The sequence below is a fragment of the Carassius auratus genome, unplaced genomic scaffold, assembly GCF_003368295.1.
Source record: "Carassius auratus strain Wakin unplaced genomic scaffold, ASM336829v1 scaf_tig00215205, whole genome shotgun sequence".
Taxonomy (NCBI): domain Eukaryota; kingdom Metazoa; phylum Chordata; class Actinopteri; order Cypriniformes; family Cyprinidae; genus Carassius; species Carassius auratus.
This window is the reverse complement of record NW_020527982.1, coordinates 633,666-646,232: the sequence shown is the minus strand read 5'-3', so window position 1 is coordinate 646,232 and position 12,567 is coordinate 633,666. Positions and strand designations below refer to the sequence as shown.

Here is a 12,567-nt window from a genome sequence, read left to right as displayed (position 1 = left end):
GTTTACAGGATCTAGGTAACTAAATATATAAAATAACCACTGTATTTTACTGTCAAACTTGAGTAGGAAGCGAGTATTACTCTGTGTATTTTACCAAAAAAAAAAAAAAAAAAGGTTACAAACAAAGTTGACAACATATTTTATATATTTAATATATCAGTGCAATTTCACAGAAGCGAGAATATTTCAGCTTTAAAACAGCTGCAAGTTGTTTGGATACATACTGGGAAAAAATGTAATACAAATATAATAAAGCAAATCCTTCCACATTTTGAGGTGCAAAATCAATATTTTGGGATGTCTGTAAATCAGAAAATCCAACAAATGTGTAAATCACATCAGAGGAAGCTTATGATATACTATTCAACAGTGCTGATCACTTACAGCCCCTTATTTCATTAAATATTGTGAATGTATACATTTTAAATATTTAATTATAATATGACATTTAAACCACATACTTGTGGCCGGTGCCATCCTAAATGGATGTTATCAACTGGCAAACAAGCAATAAATAAATAAATAAATAAATAAATAAATAAATACCTACAGTTCATGAATGGACATAATTCAATACATTTTCTTGGTAATTCAAAATGAAACTACAACAGTGCAATGACACGCTACACATTCATAAAGCGCACCTATATTACATAGAGGTCCACATCAATACTCCCGGATTACACTGCTTTCCATGTAATCTCATCTTTTGCAATGCTATTTCAAAGCAAAGTAGTGACAGTCACAGCACCGATATATTCAAGTTATTAGGTGAGAAATGTAGGTGTGTGAGACCAACTGGAGTTGGCTGATTCTCTTCATTTAATCTTAATTTGCTTCATGTTTTCACAGCTTCAGTTTAAAAACAAGAATCAAGTCAGTCTTGGTAAGATTATAACACTAATGATAATGCAGGCCCACTGATAAAACATATTGTCATTAAAGCTGAAACTATAAGACCACCATGCAAGCTGTCTCAGTCAGTGGTGCCCATTAGCCTTTTTCCCAGCAGGAGTCTGTCTGGGGGCTTAGCTGAGCAGCTTGTGGCGGTCAAACACAGTCTTGCGCTGCTCCTGGACCTGTTTCTTCCAGCGCTGCTGAGCTCCCTCTACCCTCTCCAGAACAGTGTTCCCACGACCTTGTGAACCATCCACACGCGGCCTCACATCCTGTAGTGGGAGACAAAGGACACAATTAACACCTAAACCCAAGAAAAAATATTTATGATCTCAAGCAGAGTATTTACAAAAGTGATACAAATTATATGACTCTTTGTCCCAAGTTCCCTATCAGACATGTTCAAAAGTCTATGAAAAAAATCTACACTTTCAGTAATATATGACAATAATAAGAAATGTTTCTTGAGCTGCAAATCAGAATGTTATGATTTCTGAAGGACCATGTGACAGTGAAGACAGTAAAATAGAAAGCTAACAAATTAAATATCAAATAAATGACCATTTAACTAAAGAACAAATTAAATATCGAATAAACGACCATTTAACTAAAGAACAAAATGCAAGTCAAGTCAGTTTATAGTCTATGAAAAGTGAAGTCTCTAAACAATAAATTAAGACAAAGTACAAATGTGCACAAACCTCAGAATCCTCCTCGTTCTGCAGTGGCATGGTGTACGGATCATGTTTGCGGATCAGAGGATCAACTAGAAGCAGAAACAGCATGTACAGCAGGAGAGCTCCAACCACTGACAGGTAGATTATAATGGTCACCTGGGAAATAGACACAAATATTAATACTCCTCTAGAAAGAGTCAATCGTTCGTTCGTTATCTGGCTCGGCTCGGTGTTCATTTCTCTCTTCACAGCAGTTCAGTTAGTGTACTGTTTGAGTCAATGAATTACTCCGGTATATTGGTTTATTTTAACTCAGAGGGAGTGTCAGCCACATTAAAAAAGTTAACAGCTTAAGTCATTTGTGGATTAATGCTTATTGGAGATGCAAACCGTTTAAAACTATTCAGTTCGATTTGGTGAACTGGTTTATAAAGAACCGGTTATATTTTTTGCGAACCGGATATCACTATGCAGTATTGTGAACGTGTTCACAACAGACACGGAAGAGAAGACAATGCTGAATAAAGTCGTAGTTTTTCTTATTTTTGGACCAAAATGTATTTTCGATGCTTCAAGAAATTCTAATTGACCCTCTGATGTCATATGGACTACTTTGATGAGGTTTTTCTTCCCTTTCTGGACATGGACAGTATACCGTACACACAGTTTCAATGGAGGGACTGAGAGCTCTCAGACTAAATCTAAAATATCTTAAACTGTGTTCCCAAGATAAATGGAGGTCTTACAGGTTTGGAACGACATGAGTGTGAGTCATTAATGACAAAATTGTCATTTTTGGGTGAACTAACACTTTAAAGCAGATAACTAGATTATAAAGGCATAAAAGCAGATTCTAATAAACATCGGAATCTTAAATAAGAATAGGATTTACTGAGCGATAACTGGAAGTCGCTCAATACCTTAATGGTGTTGCTGCTTCGTTCTTCATACTTGCACTCACAGAGCAGACAGTAGGCTTCCACATCATGGCCAGGCACTGGCATGGGCTCCACCACATGCAGACAGTTACTACAAACCAATACATGAACAATAAATTCCCAGCTAAATGAAAATATTAATAGAAGTTGATTCATTTAATTATACATAATATCCTTTACAGACAATACAGATTCTTTGCCAAAGAAGTTGTTCACCAGTCTTTCTGGGACACGTTCTTTTTGTAGATATGTCCGCTGATATTTCTGTAGGGTGGACAGATACACTTGCAACGCACATCTTCAAAACTCTGTGTGCGCAACATATTAAGAAAGTGACACATTTAGGAAATATTTGTACATAAGTGCAACACATTTGGGAAAATAATGAAAACATAGATGAAATGGAAATGTGTCAGGGATAAACTTACTTTATCTGCATATGTGAATGAAATCACGTCTATGAAAACAAGAAACAGCAGAAGGACAGCTGCTTTCCGGAGAATTTGAGCAGTGCTGGTGGATGACATGGTGCCTGCACATAAACATAATTTAATTCAACATTTATTGACAGAAGGTGATTTAATTGAAATGGGTAAACCGGTGCTTTTCGATAAAATAATAATAATAATAATAATACAATAAAATGCAAGTTAACAAGACTACTCATTTATTAAAATGCTTATTCGTGTAGGAACAAAATAATATGCTCTTAATAATTTTGTGTATTCAGTGGCTTATGCAGCAGTTATATGAAGCTAACAAGACACCGGTCTCATTTCCACAGTTTAGGCCTTTTCCCCTCTCTGTTGTCTATTTTGAGAGAGCGAGGGAGAAAACGAAGTCTGAAAAGTTTAAGTCTAAAATGTTTAAGCTAAATATTATATGCAAATGTTAAACTACATACATATACGCACCTGTAATATTTATAAAAGACCGTCAAACAGACTTTTTCCGGAAATTCATTGAGTATTTTCTGCGTCACGTGATGATGGATGAACTCTACGCCCCGCCTTCACAAACAGTGAAAGGCAAATTAAAAGACTTCACATAATAGATTAGAACAATGCCCCGCGAATTATGTTATACAAATTGTAACATAAAAATGATGACATATGTTCCGACTACATAAAAGCTATCTTCAGATTTTGTAAACCATCACAAAGGGAATAAATGAGCAAATGAGAAGCTAAAATAACTGAGACAGCTCAAACTTCCATGTAACATATATTAAGTCGAAATATTAATATTATATATTAAGTGAAATGTATATTACGGAAACGAAATGAATTTGAGTTCATACAAGAACCCCACTTCTCAAACTTCCTAGAAACAGTTCGTCGAGTTGTATTTCTCTATTGGTTGCCCAAACCGTCACTCAAACGCGCTGCGTCCAATCACCGAGCAGCCTTTCAATCCTATCATTTTGGCGGCGGTCGGAATATGGCGGAAAATTTGAAAGGTGAGAATATATCGTGTTAAACGTTCAGAAAAAAAGTTTACACAAAGGATTACATGTCTTATGTATTACAGGATTTGTTAGTTAAATGGTGTCTTTTCAAAGACCCCCTGGAAACAAATATTAAGCTTTGGAAGAATCTTTGCTGCAAGTTGTTGATACAAATTCACATTAGGACGATGTTATGGCTACCGCGCGCTCATGCAACAAATTCAGCTTGCTCATTGTGAATCTGTTTCTCTTGCATCTTCTTTGTAAATGTGCATAACGTAGCATACGGTGCAAAGATGTGCATGCGCAACAGTTAGCGTAGTCTGCACTCGGCAGTTTAGCTAACTTTTAAGTCCTCTTGAGGAATATGATTTATTCAACATACTTGATAACTGGACACTTTATCAAAAATCACATACTTAAAATTCTCAAATACCGTGTCGTTGTTTAAATACTTCGTGTAGGTTAGCTGAATATCTTGTTCATTTTGTTTGTGGCGATTAGTCTTCAGGCAGTTTATTAAATGTCCCAGAGGTTAGTGATGATGCTTGTGAGTTTTTGTTTTCTCAAAATGATCAAGTTATCTGTAAAATATGTTAATGATTGATTGTGTGTGTGTTGTTTTGTGTTGTTGCGTCGTTTGGTTCGAGGTTTTTATTGCCAAATACCCCCAACTATTATAATTTTCTTGTCAGGGAGCCCCATTCTATGATATAAAAGCAGTTATATTTTCATATGCATTTTCATTTATACTTTGATCAGAAAATTGTTTGATGAAATAACATAAATTAATTGTCAATTTCCTAAATTAAACGATTGGCTCTTGTCTTCCATTGTAATCTTGAATATTTTAAAAATATTATCTGGAAAATATTTGCAAGTTGGCAACATAATTTTAAAGTCTATATTAGAGGATAGGATTGACAATTTAATTTACAGTTATTTGAATAGCACTTTCCATAGTAAATATAATTACAAAACTTTTTAACAGAAATTAAACCATACAGCTATTTAGAAAAAACAGACATTATTGAATTCCTAGACCGAGACAATGAAAATGTAAAATAAGATTGAAAAAAATAAAGTTTGAGGTCTGTAATTTTTATTTATTAAAAAAAAAAAGTTTTTAGAATTTATTTTGCTCGTCAAGGCTGCATTTATTTGATAAAAATACAGTAAAACAAGTAATATTGTAAAACATGAATACAATTTAATATAACTTTTAATATTTTTTATTTTGAATAATTTCTTAATTTATTATATTAAAATGTAATTTAGTCCTGATGGCAAAGCTGAATTAATAATAAAAATAATTGCCCTCAAATTCTCTGCAAACCTCAGGTTTACTGGCGTGAGGACATCAAATATTTGCTCAAGTGCTGTGCAGTTCTTGTTGCACACATGTCTGTCATCCCACATTTTATCACTTTGATTTTCCTGCAGTTAACATGTAATTGTATTTTGTAGCTCAAGTTTGTAGGGTAGCCTGCATCGCTACTGAAGACCAGCTGGAGGTGATCTGTCGAGAGCAGGGGGTGAAGTGTGAAGAGCTGGGCATCAACAAGCAGAACCTGTGTGATTATGAGGTGGAATATCTCTGTGACTACAAAAAGAAAGTTATCACCGATGGGAAGAGACAAACAATACAGGTGGGCTAAAAAGTCTGGCTCATAAATCGGGGTTCTCACGTGTCCTTGAAATCCTTGAAAGTTTGTCCCGTATTTAAGGCATCGGAGAAGCGTTCTGTATGAACGCAGTTTGTCCCATTTTCATAGGCACCATAGACCATACAAATACATGTTAATCTTTCTTTTTAAGTCATCTATACACGATGCAGAATAGGACATTCAAAAATTACACATACATTTTTACTCTTAGGAGAAAATCCTCCAATATGTTCATTTTGTCAGAATTCATTGTCCATTAAACATATCCTTCTAGATTGTATTACATCTGCCCCTGTGAGAAACCTTTTTTATTCCGTTGATACTTTTGGAAAAAATTTTAATCAAGTGAATCCGAACATGGTCCTAAGATTTCTAGAGGAAATAAATGTTAAACATCTTTTATAGTCTTCCTTTGATTGCTTGTACTTTATTCTCGCCATGAATATAGCCTTAGAAGCTGGTATGGCGTTTAAAAGAAAAGAAAGAAAGAAAGAAAGAAAGAATCTTTCTTTTTGCACTAATCATTTTTTGAATTGCAAAGTTAGCCACTCAAGGATGGCTTTAAGACCATGCAGAATCCTCTGCCGGCTGGAAGCTCCCACTTCACTTGTGATAACGGCAATCCCCTTCACCATCTGCATTTTGATTTCGCCAGATCAGTTTGTGTGAATGTAAAGAAAGTAATTATTGATCATAAGGACGACATCCAGCTAGGGAAAAAAACATGCAATCTACCTGAGGGTAGACATTTTTAAGTTAATGTTGTTAAATAGAGAAGCATATTGTAACGTAATCCTTAAACCTGGACCTCATTAATATTGAAAAACAAATTCAAGCACCAAGAGCAGCCCACACGCTCCCAAGTTCCGTTTAATTGAAAAATAATTGGAAAAAATAATATATATATATATATATATATATATATTACTGTTGGTTAAATTTTTGTAAAAAAAAAAAATGGAATCGTCCCTGATCAGTTGACAGAACTAAATGAAGATGAATGTTTTGGCATATGGTTTGTTTATTGAACAAATCAGATGAGAGTAAATGGAGAGTCAGCGAGAGCCTCATGTGATTGGCTACAATAAATGTGGTGGACACGCCCTCTCCCTCATGCTTGCAAAACTCAGTTAGTGAGAGAATCATGCCAAAATTGTAAGCACAGAGAAAAGAAAGACGGAGCTGTACATATTGCTTTATTTCGGGAACTTTTTGTCCCACATGCGCAACACATCATTTCGAAATTTGCAACAGTTTGTTTTTTCACACATACAGACTGGTGTATGCAGTCGATCCATTTTGCAGTTCTTTAAATGGTTGTTTTTGCTTGCTAATCACTGTTCACGGTCACTTGCAAATCACTGTTCATATGCTTGCAGGTCTTTTGACCGTATTTTAAAAGACTGTAAAAAAAGACTGTAAAAAAGACTGATTTTTATTTTTGGGTGAACTAACCCTTTATCATAGTGGCTGTGTCTATGCACCTGGCTGCAGGTGTAAATGTGTTTAAGCTCACTACCATCCCTGTTACCCCCTTCATAGGAGTTATACTTCGTGAAATGGAAGGGGTACCCCGAATCCAGCAACACATGGGAACCACGGAGGAACCTGAAGTGCATAGATCTTCTCCACCAGTTCTGGGAGGACTTGAATTCAGAGATGCAGAGACAGAAGAAACGTGCTGCCCCTCGTCGCCTAGACCCTGCCACCGTGTCACATCTCATCCAACGGGCGAAACTCCGACAGACCCTTAAGCAGTGGGAGACACACCTCAACAGCCTGGGGACCCACAAGGGCCACATCTACGTTCGGAACCAGGTCGACCTGGAAGGCCCGCCTAAGAATTTCACCTACATAAATGACTATAAAGTCGGTGATGGGATCATGCTGAATGAGGTATCTGTGGGCTGTGAATGTACAGACTGCCTGGACGACCCTGTGGAGGGATGCTGTGCCGGAGCATCTCAGCACAAGTTTGCTTACAATGAGTTAGGCCAGGTCCGCATTCGGCCCGGGTTGCCCATTTACGAATGCAACAAGCGGTGCCGTTGCGGGATCGACTGCCCCAACAGAGTGGTTCAGAGAGGAATTCGGTATTCCCTCTGCATTTTTAGGACAGACAATGGAAGGGGATGGGGGGTAAAGACCATGGAGCGCATTCGGAAGAACACTTTCGTTATGGAGTATGTCGGGGAGGTGAGAAGGCCTGTGCTGTATATTTACTTCCTGTACAGATTAGGTTTTGAGGCTTTTGTGTTATAATGGAAATTTGTGAAACATTGCTTCACTAGTAGATAATGGCATTGTCAATCAACATTTCAGTTTCCTTTTTGACAGCTGATGAGCTGTTTATCTGCCTTTTCCAGAAGTGAGCCCGGGCTTCATTATTGTTAAACCCTCTTTTTATCCATTTTTGCTTCAGATCATTACAACAGAAGAAGCAGATTGCAGAGGTCACATATATGATAAAGAAGGTGCCACCTATCTTTTTGACCTGGATTATGTCGACGATGAGTACACCGTGGATGCTGCTCACTATGGAAACATCTCTCACTTTGTCAATCACAGTGTGAGTGGACTAGAGCTTGCACCGTCTTGTTAACAACAGACTGGACAGCAGTTAAACCATAGCTTTTTATCCAAGGGGCAGTAAATTGAATATCACAGATGTTTTCTTTTATCTCCTCAGTGTGACCCCAACCTCCAGGTATATAATGTGTTTATTGAAAACCTGGATGAGCGGCTGCCGCGGATAGCATTCTTTGCCACGCGTGGGATAAAGGCAGGAGAGGAGCTCACATTCGACTACAAAATGAAAAGTAAGTGTGGAACTGTCGAGTTATTTGGGATCATTAACTTGGTGACACTGCCTCTCATGGCTATATACAGTGTGACCATTTCAGTTGAATGAAAAAATACTATGAAAAAATGTTTAGGGGGAACCAGTGCGACTGACCATATCATTATCATATTGTGATTGCTGTCAGGAGAGCTCCAAAGGTTTCTATGTGTTTTTGCAGCATTGAGTAATCACAGACATATCTCACAAATCCTTTCATAAGCAAAGTGTAGACAGGGTGTAAATTAGAGATTCATTGAGATTCATTGTGCAGTGTAGAGAGCTTGGATTATAAATTTGAGATCACAATGAATTAAGGTGAATGACAGCTTTTAATAATTTTTTATGGAAATTGTAAATGTAATACTAATTTAATACAACAGTTCAATAAACAAGAAGTTCATATTAAGTGACTTGCATTGTCTGACTATGACACTATTGTCTGATTTTGCTCTATTTCGTTGTTGAAAATGGTTTGAAGCAAAGATATATATATATATATATATATATATAGCAATCACATATATATATATATATATATATATATATATATATATATATATATACAGTATTGTTCAAAATAATAGCAGTACAATGTGACTAACCAGAATAATCAAGGTTTTTCGTATATTTTTTTATTGCTACGTGGCAAACAAGTTACCAGTAGGTTCAGTAGATTCTCAGAAAACAAATGAGACCCAGCATTCATGATATGCACGCTCTTAAGGCTGTGCAATTGGGCAATTAGTTGAAAGGGGTGTGTTCAAAAAAATAGCAGTGTGGCATTCAATCACTGAGGTCATCAATTTTGTGAAGAAACAGGTGTGAATCAGGTGGCCCCTATTTAAGGATGAAGCCAACACTTGTTGAACATGCATTTGAAAGCTGAGGAAAATGGGTCGTTCAAGACATTGTTCAGAAGAACAGCGTACTTTGATTAAAAAGTTGATTAGAGAGGGGAAAACCTATAAAGAGGTGCAAAAAATGATAGGCTGTTCAGCTAAAATGATCTCCAATGCCTTAAAATGGAGAGCAAAACCAGAGAGACGTGGAAGAAAACGGAAGACAACCATCAAAATGGATAGAAGAATAACCAGAATGGCAAAGGCTCAGCCAATGATCACCTCCAGGATGATCAAAGACAGTCTGGAGTTACCTGTAAGTACTGTGACAGTTAGAAGACGTCTGTGTGAAGCTAATCTATTTTCAAGAATCCCCCGCAAAGTCCCTCTGTTAAAAAAAAGGCATGTGCAGAAGAGGTTACAATTTGCCAAAGAACACATCAACTGGCCTAAAGAGAAATGGAGGAACATTTTGTGGACTGATGAGAGTAAAATTGTTCTTTTTGGGTCCAAGGGCCACAGGCAGTTTGTGAGACGACCCCCAAACTCTGAATTCAAGCCACAGTACACAGTGAAGACAGTGAAGCATGGAGGTGCAAGCATCATGATATGGGCATGTTTCTCCTACTATGGTGTTGGGCCTATTTATCGCATACCAGGGATCATGGAGCAGTTTGCATATGTTAAAATACTTGAAGAGGTCCTGTTGCCCTATGCTGAAGAGGACATGCCCTTGAAATGATTGTTTCAACAAGACAATGACCCAAAACACACTAGTAAACGGGCAAAGTCTTGGTTTCAAACCAACAAAATTAATGTTATGGAGTGGCCAGCCCAATCTCCAGACCTTAATCCAATTGAGAACTTGTGGGGTGATATCAAAAATACTGTTTCTGAAGCAAAACCAAGAAATGTGAATGAATTGTGGAATGTTGTTAAAGAATCATGGAGAGGAATAACAGCTGAGAGGTGCCACAAGTTGGTTGACTCCATGCCACACAGATGTCAAGCAGTTTTAAAAAACTGTGGTCATACAACTAAATATTAGTTTAGTGATTCACAGGATTGCTAAATAGTTTTGAGTTTGTACAGTCAAAGGTAGACACTGCTATTTTTTTTGAACACACCCCTTTCAATTAATTGCCCAATTGCACAGCCTTAAGAGCGTGCATATCATGAATGCTGGGTCTTGTTTGTTTTCTGACAATCTACTGAACCTACTGGTAACTTGTTTGCCACGTAGCAATAAAAAATATACTAAAAACCTTGATTATTCTGGTTAGTCACATTGTACTGCTATTATTTTGAACAATACTGTGTATATATATATATATACATATACATGCATACACACACACACACACAATTTTTCTTTTTTTGAAAGGAAAATGTATTATTTTATTTTTTTTATTGACTAATCGACCTTTTTGACTACTTTTTTTTCTATAGTTGATCCAGTTGATGCCGAGAGCACGAAGATGGATTGCAATTTCAGTCTGACGGGACTCCCAGGCTCCCCTAAGAAGCGCATGCGCGTAGAGTGCAAATGTGGGGTACCAACATGTCGAAAGTACCTCTTTTAGAGGAAGTCCATTGAAAATAGGAACTAAAAGAAGATCATGTGTTCCAGTGAATGTTGAAAGCATCTGTGGTTTAGAAACTGCTTTGGGAGGTGTTTTGAAATACTTCATTTAATTTTAAATACATATTTAAGATTTTCTTTCTTTTTTTTCAAGATCAACCTCAACTTTTTCCTTTGTATTGTTTTTACCATGCTTAAATAGTGTATAAAATGTGGCATTAATTTTTTCGATTTGGGCATTAGCAAAAATGTTTGTAAAGTAAAAAACAAAAAAGGATTTTCTGTAGTTTTAAACCCGTATTTTAATTAATATCAAAAGCTTTGACACCATGGAATCCCTAAAGAAAATTTAATTTTTTTTAAACCTTGAAATGTACATATGCTTTATCTGTTATCTGAATAGGATGGAATATCTTTTTACTTTTTCCAACAAACTTTTGTAGTTTTTCTCGCCCTGTTTTTAGCAAATATCTTTAGGCCAGTGCAAAATATGAAAAATCTACGTCCTTCTATTTGTTTTCTAGACTTGAACTTTCCACCAGGGGGCAAAATTGTACTATTAATGCACAGAAGGGGAAGTTTGTTACACTGAAGGAGGTGGACCTACATGAAATGTCGTTTTTACGCATGCAAAATGTTATTATTCTGTGTTTGTGTACATAGTCTAACATGACGAAATATAATCATACTGTCAAACTGGTCTTTCAGTGACTGTGTTTGAGCGCTGGTCTCAACAGATCAATAAATGAGTGCAAGTGCTTATGGTTGGTTATAATTTCATAGATCTGACTGCTGGTTCCCCCAAGAGCTCAGTAAGCCTACCGTTGATGGTGGTTAATACAGTCTACTATGATTTTGGGAAGCACAGCTCAGGTGGTTTTCAGAACTGGACAGTGAAGCTGGAACCAATGCTCAGGAACATTTTGCTTTAAATCAATTCACAAAATTATACAACCATCGTTCAACCAAATCTGTGCATATTTAAATATTGAAAGACTACAACTTGCTATTTTTATTTGTTTTGTGTAAGAAAAAATCAAGTTGCCTTGTCAGACCTCCTGTTTATCACCCATGCATGTGGAACACTTCGTTCCACTGCTCTGTTCAGAGCTAAAGTTTAATTCATATTCAGTTTGGATAATTTCACGTTTTGTTGACATTAACAGCAAGCTTGATCATCTTTATGTGAAGGGCTGTACGTGAAATAAACAGCAGTTTTTATTAGTTATAAACTTTTATTTCTACTTTGACGCTGACATGATAAAATGTGAATATTTCATTAAGCAGCACATACTGTGTTCACAACCTTGTTTACACATTAATTCAGTGAGACAAAGTAATAAAATAATTGACTCCATATCTTAAGTGTCAAGTTTTAGGAGAAGGGAATCAAGGGTCAAGGATTTCTTCAAGGAACCATTCCATCCTCTTCCTTCAGTGGTGTCTAGTCACCCGGTAACTTGATGCTGTGACTTCAGTGCAATGCGTGACCTTTTTGGGGTATAAGAGGCTTGGGGCACACTTTTAAAGAGCACTGCAAAATGCCATACACTTGTCTGCTAACTGACAAGAAAGGTTTGCAACTTCAAGTGTTTCTTTTAACTCTTTAGGAAGTGGAGGGATGTGAAACACTCTTCTATTTGAAGCTTATAGGCAGCGTGTGTGTAACCGAAGTCAC

General features: G+C 36.6%; 2 protein-coding genes across 3 annotated transcripts; one reads left to right on the top strand and one right to left on the bottom strand.

The window, feature by feature from the left end:
* Nucleotides 1-127: 127 nt before the first annotated feature.
* LOC113093951 (putative protein 2) lies at nt 128-3,567 on the bottom strand. Of its 2 annotated transcripts, XM_026259563.1 has the most exons (6): nt 3,427-3,567; nt 2,941-3,044; nt 2,729-2,820; nt 2,495-2,603; nt 1,599-1,730; nt 128-1,169 (listed from the first exon to the last, which is right to left on the bottom strand). In XM_026259563.1, exons 2-6 carry the CDS (start codon nt 3,037-3,039, stop codon nt 1,029-1,031), a joined length of 573 nt encoding a protein of 190 aa, XP_026115348.1. In that variant the 5' UTR covers nt 3,040-3,044; nt 3,427-3,567; the 3' UTR covers nt 128-1,028. The 2 variants fall into 2 exon arrangements, with proteins under 2 accessions (XP_026115348.1, XP_026115349.1); XM_026259564.1 differs by lacking the exons at nt 2,941-3,044; nt 3,427-3,567 and having other exon boundaries at nt 2,693-2,820.
* A 294-nt stretch (nt 3,568-3,861) lies between these two features.
* LOC113093937 (histone-lysine N-methyltransferase SUV39H1-like) lies at nt 3,862-11,649 on the top strand. The gene is made up of 6 exons (XM_026259544.1): nt 3,862-3,971; nt 5,427-5,608; nt 7,169-7,822; nt 8,049-8,195; nt 8,316-8,445; nt 10,757-11,649. The coding sequence occupies exons 1-6, from the start codon at nt 3,953-3,955 to the stop codon at nt 10,888-10,890; spliced, it is 1,266 nt and encodes a 421-aa protein (XP_026115329.1). The 5' UTR covers nt 3,862-3,952; the 3' UTR covers nt 10,891-11,649.
* The last annotated feature ends 918 nt before the right edge of the window (nt 11,650-12,567 follow it).